Here is a 19,826-nt window from a genome sequence, read left to right as displayed (position 1 = left end):
GGATTAAATGTCAGGAAATGTGAAAACTGAGGATAAATGTAGTTAGGTGTATGTAAACTTCCGACTTCAACTGTAGGTCCTGGATGTCAGGAAGCTTGGCCCCAGTGATGTACTGGGCTGTACGCACTACCCTCTGTAGCTCATTACGATCAGATGCCGAGCAGTTGCCATACCAGATGTTGATTCAACAGGTCAGGATGCTCTCAATGGTGCAGCTGTAGAACTTTTTGAGGATATGCCAAATCTTTTCAGTCTCCTGAGGAGGAGACTCTTCACAACTGTCTTGTTGTGTTTGGACCATAATAGTTTGTTGGGGATGTGGTCACCAAGTAACTTGAAACTCTCGACCCGCTCCACTTCAGCCCTGTCAATGCGGGCCTGTTCGGCACCTCTGTTTCCTATAGTCCACGATCAGCTCCTTTGTTTTGCTCAAATTGAGGGAGAGGTTGTTGTTCTGGCCCCACACTGCCAGGTCTCTGACCTCCTCCCTATAGGCTGTCTCATCGTTGTCGGTGATCAGGCCTACCACTGTTGTGTCATCAGCAAACTTAATTATGGTGTTGGAGTCATTCTTGGCCACACAGTCATGGGTGAACAAGGAGGACAGGAGGGGCCTGCTGAGGGGCCTCAGTGTTGAGGATCAGCGTGGTAGATGTGTTGTTGCCTACCCTTACCACCTGGGAGCGGCCCGTAAGGAAGTCTAGGATTCAGTTGCAGAGGGAGTTGTTTAGTCCCAGTGTCCTTAGCTTAGTGATGAGCTTTGTGAGCACTATGGTGTTGAACACTGAGCTGTGCTCAATGAATAGCATTCTCACATTGGTGTTTCTTTTGTCCAGGTGGGAAAGTGCAGTGTGGAGTGTAATTGAGATTGCGTCATCTGTGGATCTGTTGGCATGATGGTGTTGATGTGAGACATGACCAGCCTTTCAAAGTACTTCATGGCTACCGACATGAGTGCTCCAGGGCGGTAATCATTTAGGCAGGTTATCTTTGCTTTCTTTGGCACAGGGACTATGGAGGTCTGTTTGAAACATGTAGGTATTACAGACTTGGTCAGGGAGAGGTTGAAAATGTCAGTAAAGCCAGTCAGTCTGTGCATGCTTTGAGTACATGTCCTGGTAATCCGCCCCACGGCTTTGTGAATGTTGACCTGTTTAAAGGTCTTGCTCACATCGGCTACGGAGAGTGTGATCACACAGTCGTCTGGAACAGCTGGTGCTCTCATGCATGCATCCCTTTTCTTTGCCACGAAGCGAGCATATTAGACATCACGCACCAGCAGTTATTAACAAATAACCAGCAGTTATTAACACACCCCCGCCCCTCGTCTTAACAGACGTAGCTGCTCTGTCTTGCACAGAGAAGCCAGCCAGCTCTATATTTTCTGTGTCGTAGTTCAGCCACGTCTCGGGAAACATAAGATATTACAGTTTTTAACATCCCGTTGGGTGGATAGTCTTAATCTTAGATCGTCCAGTTGTTTTCCAATGATTGCACGTTGGCCAATAATACGGAGGGTAGTGGTGGTTGACCTACTCGTCGGAGAATTCTTACAAGGCACCCCGCCCTCCTCTCCCTTTTTCTCCGTCTTTTTCACGCTGATGATGGGGATTTGGACCTTGACAAAGCAGTATATCCTTCGCGTCAGACTAATTCAATAAAAAATCTTCTTCCAGTTCGAGGTGAGTAATCGCTGTTCTGATGTCCAGAAGTTTTTTCCGGTCATAAGACATAATGTACAAAATGAGTTACAAACCATGTGAAAAAACAAACAAAATAGCACAGTTGGTTATGAGCCCATAAAATGGCAGCAATTCCCTTCGGCGCAATCCTTTCCATTGTTATTGTGAAGTGGAAACGTCTAGGAGCAAAAACGTCTTAGCTGCGAAGTGGTAGGCCACACAAGCTCACAGAATGGGACCACCAAATTGTCTGTCCTCGATTGCAACACTCACTAACTACCGAGTTCAAAACTGCCTCTGGAAGCAACGTCAGCACAAGAACTGTTCATTGGGAGCTTAATGAAATTGGTTTTCATGAACGAGCAGCCAAGTGTTGGCTGGAGTGGTGCAAAGCTTGTCGCCATTGGCCTCTGGAGCAGTGAAAACATGCTGAACATGAAAATGCTGTTCATCGACTACAGCTCAGCATTTAACACCATAGTACCCTCCAAACTCGTCATCAAGCTCGAGTCCCTGGGTCTCGACCCCGCCCTGTGCAACTGGGCACTGGACTTCCTGACAGGCCGCCCTCAGGTGGTGAGGGTAGGTAACAATATCTCCACCCCGCTGATCCTCAACACTGGGGCCCCACAAGGGTGCGTTCTGAGCCCTCTCCTGTACTCCCTGTTCACCCACGACTGCGTGGCCACGCACGCCTCCAACTCAATCATCAAGTTTGCGGACGACACAACAGTGGTAGGCTTGATTACCAACAACGACGAGACGGCCTACAGGGAGGAGGTGAGGGCCCTCGGAGTGTGGTGTCAGGAAAATAACCTCACACTCAACGTCAACAAAACTAAGGAGATGATTGTGGACAGCAGAGGGAACACCCCCCTATCCACATCGATGGAACAGTAGTGGAGAGGGTAGTAAGTTTTAAGTTCCTCGGCGTACACATCACAGACAAACTGAATTGGTCCACCCACACAGACAGCATCGTGAAGAAGGCGCAGCAGCGCCTCTTCAACCTCAGGAGGCTGAAGAAATTTGGCTTGTCACCAAAAGCACTCACAAACTTCTACAGATGCACAATCGAGAGCATCCTGTCGGGCTGTATCACCGCCTGGTACGGCAACTGCTCCGCCCACAACCGTAAGGCTCTCCAGAGGGTAGTGAGGTCTGCACAACGCATCACCGGGGGCAAACTACCTGCCCTCCAGGACACCTACACCACCCGATATCACAGGAAGGCCATAAAGATCATCAAGGACAACAACCACCCGAGCCACTGCCTGTTCACCCCGCTATCATCCAGAAGGCAAGATGCATCAAGCTGGGACCGAGAGACTGAAAAACAGCTTCTATCTCAAGGCCATCAGACTGTTAAACAGCCACCACTAACATTGAGTGGCTGCTGCCAACACACTGACACAACTCCAGCCACTTTAATAATGGGAATTGATGTCAAATATATCACTAGCCACTTTAAACAATGCTACTTAATATAATGTTTACATACCCTACATTATTTATCTCATATGTATACGTATATACTGTACTCTATATCATCTACTGCACATATGTCAGATCACTAGCCACTCTTTGTTTACATACTCCCGCGATATGTTTTACGGCCCCTGGGACCATCACTCATTGATTTATCTTTATGTACCTTTATCCCTTTACACTTGTGTGCAAGCCGTAGTAGTTTTGGTATTGTTTTACCAATGGTTATTACTACATTTCCCTAGAATGCAACGGTGATTTCCGAGCATTAACCTCTGCATTTCAATATTTATTTGGCATTTGAGTTCTCTGGAGTGTCAGCATCACAGTCCGAAATTAACTTTCAATACCGTTTGGGGAAGGCAGCAAAATGCCAAAACGGCAGCGTGGACCATACAGAAATGGTTTGACGAGAACCGGTGGAAGAACTTTGCATAGAGCCCTGTGTCATGTCATTATGTCTGTTCCTGTCCTTTCTCTTCACTCTGTCTCTCTCTCTGCTGGTCTTATTAGGTTACCTTCTCTGTCTCTCCTTCTTCAGCTGTTCTACATCTCCCTAACTAGCTCATTCATCCTTTCCCACCTGTTCTCTTTTCTCCTCTGATTAGGTCTCTATTTCTCTCTCTGTTCCTGCTAAGTGTCAGATTCTTGTTTGTGTTTTTCATGCCAGAAGAAAGTGTGGTCCTATCCTGTCGGACTGAAAGTGCATCCTGCACTATACAACGTCTGAAGAGGATTTATGACATTATTAAAGAACTCTGTTTTCTGTTAAAACACTCAAGTACATAACAGAAGAATCGGACCAAAAACCCAGAATATGGACATGGAACAAAGGCTACAAAAGGCAGAGGAATTAAAACTGAGGCCTCAAATCTCGACATGCCGTTGAGACCCTGGCCGTCCAAAAAGACAGCCAAATCACAAGGCCAGGCTGCCAGTCAAGGCCAGTTTTATTTTGGCAGAAGTGCCGCTCATTCGTGTGATGTGGTGTTCTCTCTCCAAATCAGGAGCCCGGCCATTTACCGGAGGGGCGTTGTTCATCAAAAAGCATGGATTTAAAGTTGATGTTTTTGACCGAGGAGGCTTCCAGGGCCCTGTCTTTTTATGTCAGGGGAAAATAACGGATTATTCACGCACTCTTGCCTCTAGTGACTGGAACGAGAGCAGCTTTGCTGTTTCTGGAGGGTCTCCTCGGCGTGGTTAAGGATGAGATCCTCTCCGGGAAAAAGTCTGGAAAAGATTTCATTGCATAGCCTTGGATCTGTCGGATGTGGAAAGGAGTTCAACATTTCTCTCCACATTGCCAACCGCATCACTGCCACCCTCCTCCGCCGAGCTGGATGCTGGCCTATGCAGCTGGGGGTATCCGCAGCCACTTGAAGAGGAGAATTTTTGTCATTTAATGTTCATGTAAAAGCCAGAGCTCATCAGTAAGAGGAGGCTACTGGTGAGCAGTACAGGTCTCTCCTTCAAGATCACGCATTTTCCGGTCCATCTCCGCTGGCCCGGTTCATCTGCTTCCTGCAGTGCCTTGATAGACTCTGGAGGGCTGTTTTATGGACGAGACCTGCTCGGAACATGACATTCCTCTCAGACAGTTACAGGAGCCCAGGCCTTGTTCGCTTTAGATGGTAATTCTTCCCCAAGATTATGTGAGACGCTTTTAACCCTCACTGTCTCTGGTAATCATAGCGAAACCATTTCTCTTTTGTTTTTTTCAAAATTAACACCTGTTGTTTTGGGTCATCCCTGGCAGTGCCATAACCCTTCTATTAATTGCTTTATATCCTATCCTGGAATGTTTCTTATTGGAATTTAATTTGTTATCCCTCCTGGTTCTTCTTCAGGAGGAGCCATAAGAAATTTGATTGCACGGAGAGTATCATCTGTCATTTCAAAATATTTCTTCCACACCGGTGTAACTGTATTCTCCTTCCGAACTAGTCCGGGGTAGATTATACTCTCTGTCGGCTCCCCTGAACGTAAGGCTAATTATTTGTCTGTTTCGCCGACGCCGTCCATAGTCTCCTTCTTTGTGATCTACTGCATGCGTCATTATCGTGAATGACATAACAGTTAAGAATCATCCGCTTCCTCTTATGCCAGCCTTCGAACATCCTAGGGAGCCAGGTTGTTTATCAAATTGGACTTGGTGGCCTTCATCTATCAGGGACTTGGAAGATTCGAAAACATCTTACACTTTGCATACCGGGTTCTTCCTTTGCCGCTCCAGCTGTAGGCACTAGTTAACACTCCTGATTATTTTGTTTTTACGCATTACATGGACATTTCTTTTTCATTCTCCATTCATGTGCACGTATAAGCGCCTTTTCTGTCTTTATGTGAAGGCTGAGAAATGCACTATGCCGCCTCTGTCCCTGGTTCCTTATTTCCGCTGAGGGCATTAAGATGGATCTTTAGAAGAGGCTGTCATTTTGGCCCGCCTACACGCGCAGCTGCAGTCTGGGCTTAATGTCTATCTGACAACCGTATTGTTAGCCCTTACTTAGATTAAGACGTGCTTTAAGTTCCGTTTCCGCCAGGGAGCTTTTGATGAATCGTTTGCCATCCGCACCTATTCTTGTTACACCTGACATCTCTAACAGTCTGTTGTGACTAACCGTTGGGCGAAGGAGATCATTCTTTCTCAGCGCTCTGTGACGGAAAGAAAATTTGCGCCTGATCGCATAGAACGTAACTATGATGTTGGTAATGATTAACTGCTCGCCATCCGCTTTGGGAATGGCGACATGAATGTCCTTTTGAACTGACCATAGGAACCTTGAGTACAACCAAACGACTTTGGGGAAGGCCCTCTGTTTTCGGTTTTAGTTTGTTATTTCTTATCGTCCGGGCATCAGTGCACCAAACCTGATGCTTTATCTCGTCTCTTAGTTCTCTTGTGGCTCCACCGACCCCGAATTCTCCCTGAGGGCGTGTTGTCGGAACTCTGGGGGTGAAAATCACACTCCGTCCCAGAAGAGTGGAACCTGTTATAGCAGCAATGTTCCAACATCTTTGGGCCCAATCTGCCAAGTTCCCACCCCGAAGTTGAGGCTGTTATAGCAGCAATTTCCAACATCTGTGGCCCATTCCCAGAAGAGTGACGGCTGTTATCATTTGTGCTGCTTGTTCGGTCTGCGCAATGTTCCAGACTAAATCTGGGAACTTCCTCCTGAAGAGTGGAGACTGCTTCCCATTCCCTCTCGACCGTGGTCTCACAGCTTTAGATTTTATCAACTGCCTTCATCAGTGGGAAGACAGTCATTCCCAGATAGATGGAGGCTGTTTCATAACAGCTCCCTTCTGCTAAGGAGACCAACTCCATCATTATCGAGAATGTTTTCCGAAGGCCTTCCGTCAGATTTTCAGACAGAGGCCCGCAGTGTCCAATTTTGGACATTTGATGATTCCGTCAGTCTCTCGTCCGGCTTTCATCCCCAGTCTAACGGTGAAAATCAGACTTTCTGTTTTACTTTTCTTTTCGTAACCCTGCATCTTGGTCAGAACATCCCCCTGGGCAGAGTACGCCCACAACTATTTTCGTCTGCTGTCATCTCCTTTTCAGAGTAGCCTCGGGTACCAGCCTCCGCTGTTCTCATCTCAGCTCGCCGAGTCCTGCGTCCCCTCCGCTCAGGCTTTTGTCCAACCTGGAAATTCAGGTCGGCACTTTGCCGTAATAGGGCAGACTGAGGGCCGCTTTAATTACGTCAAGAGTCCTGTAGATATTTCTGCGGTCAGAGAGTATGGCTCTCCACATCAGAACCTTCCCCTCATTCGCAAGTTGGCCTATCCCATATTGCCTCCGTTTCGTATTGTACTCATAAAATCCTGTTCTACATGGGAGTATCTTCGTCACCCGGTCTTGATGTCTCTGTTTAAACCAAATGCATTCGCCCCCGTATCGTCCCTCCCCCCATCCTTGTCGAGGGCGCACCTATCTAAAGGGAAAGATTTTGGACATGCGCCCTCGGGGCCGTGGTCATCAACACCTATGGATTGGGAGGGGTATCCTGAAGGAGAGGAGTTGGGTTCCCTCTCGGGTACGTGCTATACCGTTCGCTGATCGATGATTTCCTCCGTTGCCGCCAGGTTTCTCCTCGAGTGCGCCAGGAGGCGCTCTGAGTGGGGGGGTACTGTCATGTCTTATTATGTCTGTTCCTGTCCTTTCTCTTCACTCTGTCTCTTCTGCTGGTCTTATTAGGTTACCTTCTCTGTCTCTCCTTCTTCAGCTGTTCTACATCTCCCCTAACTAGCTCATTCATCCTTTCCCACCTGTTCTCTCTTTCTCCTCTGATTAGGTCTCTATTTCTCTCTGTTCCTGCTACTTTCAGTGTCAGATTCTTGTTTGTGTTTTTCATGCCAGAAGCAAGCTATCGTCTCGTTTGCTTCCACCTTGTCCTATCCTGTCGGAGTCGGCCTTGCATCCTGCACTATACAACGTCGGAAGAGGATTTATGCCATTCCTGTTTTTTCATTAAAGAACTCTGTTTTCTGTTAAAACCGCTTTTGGGTCTTCACTCAAGTACATAACACCCTGACCTAAACCCCATTAAACACCTTTGGGATGAATTGGAACACCGGTTTTGAGCCAGGCATAATCGCCCAACATCAGTGCCCAACCTCATTAATGCTCTTGTGGCTGAAGTCCCCGCAGCAATGTTCCAACATCTAGTGGAAATCATTCCCAGAAGAGTGGAGGCTGTTATAGCAGCAATGTTCCAACATCTAGTGGAAATCATTCCCAGAAGAGTGGAGGCTGTTATAGCAGCAATTTCCAAAGATCAAGAAATCATTCCCAGAAGAGTGGAGGCTGTTATAGCAGCAATGTTCCAACAGTGGGAATCATTCCCAGAAGAAATAGCAGCAATGTTCCAACATCTAGTGAATCATTCCCAGAAAATCTGGCTGTTATTGCAATGTTCCAACATCTAGTGGAAATCATTCCCAGAAGAGTGGAGGCTGTTATAGCAGCAATGTTCCAACATCTAGTGGAAATCATTCCCAGAAGAGTGGAGGCTGTTATAGCAGCAATGTTCCAACATCTAGTGGGAATCATTCCCAGAAGAGTGGAATAGCAGCATGTTCCAACATCTAGTGGGAATCATTCCCAGAAGAGTGGAGGCTGTTATAGCAGCAATGTTCCAACATCTAGTGAAATCATTCCCAGAAGAGTGGAGGCTGTTATAGCAGCAATGTTCCAACATCTAGTGGAAATCATTCCCAGAAGAGTGGAGGCTGTTATAGCAGCAATGTTCCAACATCTAGTGGAAATCATTCCCAGAAGAGTGGAGGCTGTTATAGCAGCAATGTTCCAACATCTAGTGGGAATCATTCCCAGAAGAGTGGAGGCTGTTATAGCAGCAATGTTCCAACATCTAGTGGGAATCATTCCCAGAAGAGTGGAGGCTGTTATAGCAGCAATGTTCCAACATCTAGTGGAAATCATTCCCAGAAGAGTGGAGGCTGTTATAGCAGCAATGTTCCAACATCTAGTGGAAATCATTCCCAGAAGAGTGGAGGCTGTTATAGCAGCAATGTTCCAACATCTAGTGGGAATCATTCCCAGAAGAGTGGAGGCTGTTATAACAGCAATGTTCCAACATCTAGTGGAAATCATTCCCAGAAGAGTGGAGGCTGTTATAACAGCAATGTTCCAACATCTAGTGGAAATCATTCCCAGAAGAGTGGAGGCTGTTATAACAGTAAAAGAGAGACCAACTCCATATTATTGACCATGATTTTGGAAGGAGATTTTCGACGAGCAGGTGTCCACATACATTTGATGATGTAGTGTATGTAAATGAAATATTTCTGTACTTCATTTTCAATACATTTGCAAACATAACAAAAACCAACATATTTTCACTCTGTCATTATGGGTATTGTGTGTAGATTGTGTGAGAAAAACTAAATTCAGGCTGTAACACAACAACATGTGGATTACGTCAAGGGGTGTGAATACTTTCTAAGGTACAGTATAAACCAAGTGACATCACTTCCCCTCCCATACAGCAACATTAACCTATCCCATATCTGCCTCTCGTTTCTAGTGATTGTACCATAAACATAGATGTTCTACCATTAGGGAGTAGGCTTTTCCTTCTAATGTATTTGATTGAGTCTATTTAAACCAAATGCATTCAAGCGTATACAAGGTTATAAAGGGAAGAGAAAAGAGGGAAAGAATTGTATAATAAACCCCTGCCTCAAGACCCTTTATATAGATGTGAGTAAATCCGTCAGTAAGAATGTATATTGCGTTCTGAGGGTTTTAAAATCTGATACAAGCCAAAGACCGTTTTCATTGATTGAACATTCCTGTAACAAGCTGCTTCACCTGACGACTGTCTCATTCAATACAATGCGTCTTGAAAATAACGCGCTTTTCTTCTCTACAGCTGTGTTGCATTGTCTTATAATTGGACCTGCCATGCCCTTAATAAAGAGACACAGCGAGAACTATGTTCCCATAGATACTTCACTGCAGGCTTTGCCAAAGCCACGGAAAGCTGCAGAACACTTTATATAACGTAATGTCTTGCAAACCAGATATAAAATCTGGCCCAGTGTTCAGAGCCATGGTTTCTCCAAGTAAGGCTTTCAATTCAACCATAACCGGTGAGCTAATCTCAGCTGCTTTTGTTTGAAAGACAAGACAAGGCAGGTAAAGCATTTCACAGATTTTGAGAAAAAAAAGGGGGAAAAAAGAATTGAGTAGATTCTTCATATCTCTATACACTAAGACCTGGGGAACCACACTAAGACCTGGGGAACCACACTAAGACCTGGGGAACCACACTAAGGATTTGCTAACAGACATGAGACACAGGGGAACCTAACAGACATGCAGACACAGTGAATGAAGGAACTAACAGATATGCAGACACAGAGAATAAGACCTGGGGAACCAGACATGCAGACACAGAGAATGAATAGACATGGAGGACTTTGTCAACAGACATGCAGACACAGAGAATGAAGGCTTTGTTAACAGACATGCAGACACAGAGAATGAAGGCTTTGCTAACAGACATGCAGACACAGAGAATGAAGGCTTTGCTAACAGACATGCAGACACAGAGAATGAAGGCTTTGCTAACAGACATGCAGACACAGAGAATGAAGGCTTTGCTAACAGATATGCAGACACAGAGAATGAAGGCTTTGCTAACAGACATGCAGACACAGAGAATGAAGGCTTTGTTAACAGATATGCAGACACAGAGAATGAAGGCTTTGCTAACAGACATGCAGACACAGAGAATGAAGGCTTTGCTAACAGACATGCAGACACAGAGAATGAAGGCTTTGCAGTAGCAGCATAATGGTGTCAGAGACCTAAAGAAAACAAGGCACCCATTTATTCACAAGCCCGTGGTACAACATTGCAAAACTAAATGACGCCAACCTAAAATAGTCATAACAACCCAGTGTTCACAGAATGACGGAGAAACCGAAAGACAACATTGTCTGAGTGTGAAAGACAAAGACAAGCAGTGCCTTTGGGACTGCACAGAGGCACATGACTGTAAGACTGTCACTCCGAGCCTCCCCAGAAACAGCAGGATAAAAAATACATCATCTATAACTTGATACCTGCTAAGAGTGATGAGGCATTTCTATGACATCTTGAGTTCTGTTGCCTGAGTAGATTAGCTCCTCTGCATGGTTCCTGTATCACCATGTGAGATGGCTAAAACAGGGGATTTTTGTATTTATTTATTTATTTCACCTTTATTTAACCAGGTAGGCTAGTTGAGAACAAGTTCTCATTTGCAACTGTGACCTGGCCAAGATAAAGCAAGGCAGTTCAACACATATAACAACACAGAGTTACACGTGGAATAAACAAACATACAGTCAATAATACAGTAGAAAAGTCTATATACAGTGTGTGCAAATGAGATAGGATAAGGGAGATGAGGCAATAAATAGGGCATTACAATATAGCAATTAAACACTGGAATGGTGGAATGTGCAGAAGATGAATGTACAAGTAGAGATACTGGGGTGCAAAGGAGCAAGATAAATAAATAAATACAGTTTGGGAATGAGGTAGATTGGATGTTCTATTTACAGATGAGCTATGTACAGGTGCAGTGATCTGTGAACTGCTCTGACAGCTGGTTCTTAAAGCTAGTGAGGTAAGAGTCTCCAGCTTTAGTGATTTTTGCCGTTTGGGATTTGCTGCTTGTCATCATCCTGCCTCCATCAGTAAAAGTTATTGTCTGTATCAGCACCCTATTCACTATATAGTGGACCTACTTTTGACTAGGGCCCATAGGCCTCTGGTCAAAAGTAGTGCACTATAAAATACATTTAAAGGATTTAAATCAAATCAATCTTTATTTGTCACATGCTCCGAATACAAGTGTAGCCCTTACCATGAAATGCTTACTTACAAGCCCTTAACCAACGATGTTGCTCAAGAAAGAGTTAAGAAAATATTTACCAAATAAACTAAAGTAAAAAAATATATAAAAAGTAACACAATAAAATAACAATAACGAGGCTATATACAGGGGGCACCGGTACAGAGTCAGTGGGGAGGCTACATACAGGGGGCACCGGTACTGAGTCAGTGTGGAAGCTATATACAGGGGGTACCGGTACCGAGTCAATGTGGAGGCTATATACAGGGGGCACCGGTACAGAGTCAATGTGGAGGCTATATACAGGGGGTACCGGTACAGAGTCAATGTGGAGGCTATATACAGGGGGGTACTGGTACAGAGTCAATGTGGAGGTTATATACAGGGGGTACCAGTACAGAGTCAATGTGGAGGCTATATACAGGGGGTACTGGTACAGAGTCAATGTGGAGGTTATATACAGGGGGTACCGGTACAGAGTCAATGTGGAGGCTATATACAGGGGTACCGGTACAGAGTCAATGTGGAGGCTATATACAGGGGGTACCGGTACAGAGTCAATGTGGAGGCTATATACAGGGGGCACCGGTACAGAGTCAATGTGGAGGCTATATACAGGGGGGTACTGGTACAGAGTCAATGTGGAGGTTATATACAGGGGGTTACCGGTACAGAGTCAATGTGGAGGCTATATACAGGGGTACCGGTACAGAGTCAATGTGGAGGCTATATACAGGGGTACCGGTACAGAGTCAATGTGGAGGCTATATACAGGGGGGTACCGGTACAGAGTCAGTGTGGAGGCTATATACAGGGGGTAATGGTACAGAGTCAATGTGGAGGCTATATACAGGGGGTACTGGTACAGAGTCAATGTGGAGGCTATATACAGGGGGGTACTGGTACAGAGTCAATGTGGAGGTTATATACAGGGGGTACAGAGTCAATGTACCGGTACAGAGTCAATGTGGAGGCTATATACAGGGGGTACCAGTACAGAGTCAATGTGGAGGCTATATACAGGGGTACTGGTACAGAGTCAATGTGGAGGCTATATACAGGGGTACTGGTACAGAGTCAGTGTGGAGGCTATATACAGGGGTACTGGTACAGAGTCAATGTGGAGGCTATATACAGGGGTACTGGTACAGAGTCAATGTGGAGGCTATATACAGGGGTACTGGTACAGAGTCAGTGTGGAGGCTCTATACAGGGGGGTACCAGTACAGAGTCAATGTGGAGGCTATATACAGGGGGTACCGGTACAGAGTCAATGTGGAGGCTATATACAGGGGGGTACCGGTACAGAGTCAGTGTGGAGGCTATATACAGGGGGTAATGGTACAGAGTCAATGTGGAGGCTATATACAGGGGGTACTGGTACAGAGTCAATGTGGAGGCTATATACAGGGGGTACTGGTACAGAGTCAATATGGAGGCTATATACAGGGGGTACTGGTACAGAGTCAATGTGGAGGCTATATACAGGGGGTACTGGTACAGAGTCAATGTGGAGGCTATATACAGGGGGTACCGGTACAGAGTCAATGTGGAGGCTATATACAGGGGGTACTGGTACAGAGTCAGTGTGGAGGCTATATACAGGGGGTACTGGTACAGAGTCAATGTGGAGCCTATATACAGGGGGTACTGGTACAGAGTCAATGTGGAGGCTATATACAGGGGGTACTGGTACAGAGTCAGTGTGGAGGCTATATACAGGTGGTACAGTGTGGAGGCTATATACAGGGGGTACTGGTACAGAGTCAATGTGGAGGCTATATACAGGGGGTACTGGTACAGAGTTAGTGTGGAGGCTATATACAGGGGGTACTGGTACAGAGTCAGTGTGGAGGCTATATACAGGGGGTACTGGTACAGAGTCAGTGTGGAGGCTATATACAAGGGGTACTGGTACAGAGTCAGTGTGGAGACTATATACAGGGGGTACTGGTACAGAGTCAATGTGGAGGCTATATACAGGGGGTACTGGTACAGAGTTAGTGTGGAGGCTATATACAGGGGGTACTGGTACAGAGTCAGTGTGGAGGCTATATACAGGGGGTACTGGTACAGAGTTAATGTGGAGGCTATATACAGGGGGTATCGGTACAGAGTCAGTGTGGAGACTATATACAGGGGGTACTGGTACAGAGTCAGTGTGGAGGCTATATACAGGGGGTACTGGTACAGAGTCAGTGTGGAGGCTATATACAAGGGGTACTGGTACAGAGTCAGTGTGGAGACTATATACAGGGGGTACTGGTACAGAGTCAATGTGGAGGCTATATACAGGGGGTACTGGTACAGAGTTAGTGTGGAGGCTATATACAGGGGGTACTGGTACAGAGTCAGTGTGGAGGCTATATACAGGGGGTACTGGTACAGAGTCAGTGTGGAGACTATATACAGGGGGTACTGGTACAGAGTCAATGTGGAGGCTATATACAGGGGGTATCGGTACAGAGTCAATGTGGAGGCTATATACAGGGGGTATCGGTACAGAGTCAATGTGGAGGCTATATACAGGGGGTATCGGTACAGAGTCAATGTGGAGGCTATATACAGGGGGTACCGGTACAGAGTCAATGTGGAGGCTATATACAGGGGGTATCGGTACAGAGTCAATGTGGAGGCTATATACAGGGGTACCGGTACAGAGTCAATGTGGAGGCTATATACAGGGGGTACTGGTACAGAGTCAATGTGGAGGCTATATACAGGGGTACTGGTACAGAGTCAGTGTGGAGGCTATATACAGGGGGTATCGGTACAGAGTCAATGTGTGGGGGTTAAGGGTTAAGCACCTCGTCTAAACAGAATTCATCTCTTTACGTTCTCAATTTTCATCTTATGTGCATACAGACACATTGAAAGTTTCACAATGTCACAATACAAAAGGTTCACAATGTCACAAACAGGTTCAATATTAACGTTAATACGAGAGTAAAACACAACAGGCAAGACCCTCTGTTAAAGACTGATTTGGGTGTCTAAGTGATAAGCTGTTGTTTTGACCTCAAACATGTCGGATTAATATAAATACTAAAGAGAGTAGGGCCTGTCAATCCAAATTCCCTTAGATCTGACCCCAGATCAGTGTCTAATGACAACCCCCCTCCCCCCTCTAACACTGGACAGACCCTGAAGAAAGCCTGTTCTCTTAGCTGGCACACAGTTGAGAATGACTGAACAGTAAACAATAGTCTCTAAAAAAGCTCCAGTAGCCAAAATGTCCACTTCAGTTCTCTTCCTGTGGCTTTCTTTCACATCACAACTGTAACATTGTATTGACACCCCAAAAGCAACACCATCAATCTAGGCCTTTTTTGTTTTTTTGAGCTGTCGGTCTGGCAGAGTGACGAATGAATGATGCTCCCCACAGGGTTCACAGTTGAGAGTGTGGCCACCGCAGTATTCGGAGGGACATTTACAAATCTAACACAGCAGGTCTAGCCAAGCTTCTCTCCGTCAGCGTTCTCACCCCAGCTGTGCTACATCATTCCCTGTCAAGAGCAGAGTTCCAGTCCTCAAAGGTGTTCTACTCTACTTAATATATGTTATCCTACTACGGTCTTATTCGTTTTCACCTCAAAATAATCTGGAGGAATTTACATATTTAAGTCAGCCTAAAATATGCTATATATAGAGACATTACATATTATGAGCCTATTAATAAAACATTATACAGCCTCAGTATTCTCTATTTCATTTCTCAATTTTTTATTCATTTTCACTTTGTCATTATGGGGTATTGTGATGCCATTATGGGGTATTGTGATGTCATTATGTGGTATTGTGATGTCATTATTGGGTATTGTGTGTGGATGGATAAGAACAAAAAAATCTAGTTAATCCATTTTGAATTCAGGCTGTAACACAACAATATGTGCTATTAGTCAAGGGGTATGAATACATTCTAAAGGCGCTATACATGCCTGTTACAACTTATTAAGCATTTTAAGTGTTACTAAAATACTATTGTGAAACTGTGGGGGGAGGTTGTTAAGTAATAGACAATGAGGTCAGAAAACAAGACAAGTGTTATTTCGTTAAGGCACGGCAAAACAAGAATCATTGACGTATGGAGATCTGAAAACAACGTCTGTCCTCGTCAATGGTCCGCCATTGCCACTGGGGCTTCTAATAACCTACGCCCATGGCTTTGTCAGAGAACCTCCACTGCAGTTATATTGGGAAGTGTCCATATCTGTTACTGTATGGACTGCATCCCAAACGGCACCCTATTCCCTATATGTATGTCCAGAGTCCATAGGGATAGGGCTCTAGTCAAAAGTAGTGCACTAAATAAGGGAATAGGGTACCGTTTGGGAGGGGCCCATTGTCCTTTGGCCTCTCTTCGTGAAAATTTGATAGGTCCTTGCCGCTCTTCAGTGGTCAGAGGCTCCATCCACAGTCTTTAAATGGAATTGAATGGCTCGGTCTCTTGTGTGGTTTGTACCAAATGAAAACGATAGCGTTTATGGAGTATGAGTAATGTCTCACAAGAGATGTAACAGAGGGAAACTGAGTTCAATTAGAGTGTTAGGTCATAGACTGGCATTACAGCGGGGCTCTCCAGCTCTCACCAGTTCTTATTCACCCTGACCCTCTTCTCTCCGCCACTCATTTCTATACCGTGGGAGGTGTGCATTACCAACGTAGCATTAGACAACATATTGCCCAGAGGAGGCTGCTGAGGGGAGGACGGCTCATAATAATGGCTGGAACGGAGCAAATGGAATGGGATCATGTGTTTGATACAATTCAACTCTATCCACTCCAGCCATTGGGCTCCCGAGTGCAGAAAACAGTGTCACTACAGTCTCTGGTTCGAATCCAGGAAATATCACATCCGGCTGGTGATTGGGAGTCCCATAGGGTGGTGCACAATTGGCACAGCGTCGTCAGGGTTTGGCCAGGGTAGGCCGTCATAGGAAATAAAAATGTGTTCTTAACTGACTTGCCTAGTTAAATTCTGGTTTTCATTTTACCACAAGCCCGTCCTCCCCAATTAAGGTGCCACCAACCTCCTGTGGCCCATACAAGTGTAAATCTACCATTGTATACAGTAGGTCGGGCTCATAAACAGTGTATGGCTTCAGTTGTTTTCAATGGATAAGTGTGGTGCCAGATTTGCTTTGGATTTACCTTTGTGGGGGGTTGCAACTCATCTGACCAATAGTCTAGGACACTGGTTCTCAATCCTGGGGATCCAAAGGGGTGCACATTTTAGTTTTTGCCCTACAACTACACACCTGATTCAAATGATTAACTCATCAAAAGGCTTTGATGATTTGAATCAGGTTTGTAGCCTTAAGGGGGAAAAAAACAGAATGTGCCCCCCTTTGGGTCCCCAGGACTAGGATTGAGAACCACTGGTCTAGGAGAAAGACTGGCCCATACATTTTGGGTGCCAATGGGGAATGACAGTTGAAATAACGATAAGTTATTTTATTTAAGAATCAATAGGTATAACATTTATTTAAAAGTTGAAAAAATGGATCTACCAATTGCATATTGCCCCTATAAGCAGGTCTTGTTGTATCATTACATTACTAGCACTGTACCTAGCTAGCACAGAACGTTCCCACACCAAAAAAAATAGTTCCAGGAACGTTCTGGGAACCGACATTTGTTAGCTGGGCATTCATTTTGCCAATGCACCCAAACCTCGCATAGCCAGAGAACCTACCAATTAGGCTACTACTGCCCTCAGTGCGTTGCCTGTTTGGACAGTATGCCAGTTTCAACGGGAGAGCTAAGGCAAGCACATCATCTTTTACATCCGTCAACAGCCAGATGGCTTCTTACGGATGGTAGCCAATCTAGAGCTGAGAGGTTTGTGAAGTGGGCTGGTAGAAAGGGATTGGGGGGGAGGGGGTTAAGATTAAAAGGTAGGGACCAATGCTTGTTCCAACCAGAGGACATTTCAGGGAATATTGAGAGGGTGTCAAGCAACAGAAGATGGAAGGGGTTGTGTGTGTGTGTGTGTGTGTGTGTGTGTGTGTGTGTGTGTGTGTGTGTGTGTGTGTGTGTGTGTGTGTGTGTGTGTGTGTGTGTGTGTGTGTGTGTGTGTGTGTGTGTGTGTGTGTGTGTGTGTGTGTGTGTGTGTGTGTGTGTGTGTGTGTGTGTGTGTGTGTGTGTGTGTGTGTGTGTGTGTGTGTGTGTGTGTGTGTGTGTGTGTGTGTGTGCGTGAGTGTGTGTGTGTGTCTGTGTGTGTGTGTGCGTCTGTGTGCGTGAGTGTGTGTGTGTCTGTGTGTGTGCGTGCGTGCGTGCATGTGTGTGTGTGTGTGTGTGTGTGTGTGTGTGTGTGTGTGTGTGTGTGTGTGTGTCTGTGTGTGTGCGTGCGTTCGTGTACTCACCCTGGAGATGGTGAGTGGCATGTTGAAGTCTTTTCCACCCTGCAGTCTGAAGCCCCATGGGGCCGGGCCAAGCAGGGACACACTGTAGTTACTGCTCATGGTTCTAGAACACTGGTAAGGATGGATTTCCACTGGTATGTTAACCCCGTAACTCTGGCTTTCAAGATCTGGAATGTGATAAGGGAAAGAGATTGTGTTTATTATACAATTTGGAAGCAAGACGTACAATCCATAAAAGTCTGTTATGATTGAAATCAACATGAATACCATATCTTACCATATCTCAAAAACAATATAGGTGAACATTTACTTAATACGTACATAAATCGAAGATAGAAATCTGGGTTCAGATGCTATGTTCAAATATGATTAAATATTAAATGCAGAGAGAATACGCTGTACTCCTTAGTACATAAATAAAACAAGGGAGCGAAATATGTTTCTTAAAATAAAACTCATAACATTGTCAAACAAGAGCCTTCAAATCCCAGCCCACAGAGTTCCCAAAATAATATGCTGTATCACTGTGTGGAAAACTATTTTAAGAAGCAATTGAAGGACAACTGAAGGACACGACGAGAAGATGTTTAAACAAACATGGTACTCTAACTGCTTGTTTCCCAGACGCAGATTAAGCCTAGTCATGAAGTAAAAAGTATTCTCAATAGAGAGTCGCTTTATAATCCAGGACTTGGCATAATATGTGCCTGGGAAACCAGCCCAAGTGTTTTAGAATAAACCCTACCTCTAGAGTAGGTAGGCAGTCGTATCAGAGATGTAACTGCTATGCAGGTAGGTGGACAACGCAGCACACAGACCAGTTCACCTCGACAAATCCCTTATCGGCAAAACACTGAGCCACACAGCAGTGTAATGGCCCTTTATACTGGACTAGTGAAGGAGGGGAGGGGGTAGAGAGGAGGGGTAAAGGGGATGGGGTAAATGGGAGGGGAGAGAGTAAAGGGGAGTGGAGGTGGTAAAGGGGAGGGGAGGGGTAAAGTAGAGGGAGTAAATGGGAGGGAGGGGGGTAAAGGGGAGGGGAGGTCAGGTAAAGGGGAGGGGGGGAGGGGTAAAGGGGAGGGGAGGGGGTAAAGGGGAGGGGAGGGGGAGGGGGAGGGGAAGGGATAAAGGGAGAGGGGAGGGGTAAAGGGGAGGGGAGGGGAAGGGATAAAAAAGTTTTTTTTAATTTTACCTTTATTTAACCAGGCAAGTCAGTTAAGAACAAATTCTTATTTTCAATGACAGCATAGGAACAGTGGGTTAACTGCCTGTTCAGGGGCAGAATGACAGATTTGTACCATGTCAGCTCGGGGATTTGAACTTGCAACCTTTCGGTTACTAGTCAACGCTCTAACCAATAGGCTACCCTGCCTAGGGGAGGGGAGGGGTAAAGTAGAGGGAGTAAAGGGGAGATGAAGGGATAAAGGGGAGGGGAGGGGTAAAGTAGAGGGAGTAAAGGGGAGGGGAGGAGATAAAGGGAAGGGGAGGGGTAAAGTAGAGGGAGTAAAGGGGAGATAGAGGAGAAAGGGGAGATAAAGGGGGGGTAAAGGGGGAGGGGGAGATAAAGGAAGGGGGAGGGGTAAAGTAGAAAGGGAGTAAAGGGGAGATGAAGGGATAAAGGGGAGGGGAAAGGGGGGAGTAAAGGGGGAGTAAAGTAGAGGGAGTAAAGGGGGGGATGAAGGGATAAAGGGAGGGGGAGGGGGGGAGGGGTAAAGTAGGGGAGTAAAGGGGAGGGATAAAGGGGAGGGGGGTAAAGTAGGGGAGGGGAGGGGATAAAGGGAAGGGGAGGGGTAAAGTAGAGGGAGTAAAGGGGAGGGGAAGGGATAAAGGGGAGGGGAGGGGTAAAGTAGAGGGAGTAAAGGGGAGGGGGGGAGGGATAAAGGGAAGGGGGATAAAGGGGAGGGGGTAAAGTAGAG

The 19,826-nt window shown here is 45.8% G+C and overlaps 1 protein-coding gene across 1 annotated transcript in view; it reads right to left on the bottom strand.

Moving 5' to 3' along the window:
* pdlim5a (PDZ and LIM domain 5a) overlaps positions 1-18,759 on the bottom strand; it is a 141,856-nt gene extending 123,097 nt beyond the window's left edge. Inside the window, exons 1-2 of the mRNA XM_064937297.1 lie at positions 18,656-18,759; positions 17,911-18,077 (exon numbers count right to left, since the gene is read on the bottom strand). Of these exons, the coding sequence (XP_064793369.1) occupies positions 17,911-18,009 (99 nt within the window). The 5' untranslated portion in view covers positions 18,010-18,077; positions 18,656-18,759. The remainder of the gene's footprint in view (positions 1-17,910; positions 18,078-18,655) is intronic.
* Between the last annotated feature and the right edge of the window lie 1,067 nt (positions 18,760-19,826).

Source organism: Oncorhynchus masou, chromosome 1, assembly GCF_036934945.1.
Source record: "Oncorhynchus masou masou isolate Uvic2021 chromosome 1, UVic_Omas_1.1, whole genome shotgun sequence".
Classification (NCBI taxonomy): Eukaryota; Metazoa; Chordata; class Actinopteri; order Salmoniformes; family Salmonidae; genus Oncorhynchus; species Oncorhynchus masou.
Note: the sequence above shows the minus strand (reverse complement) of the source record. Positions and strands in the feature narration are given on the sequence as shown.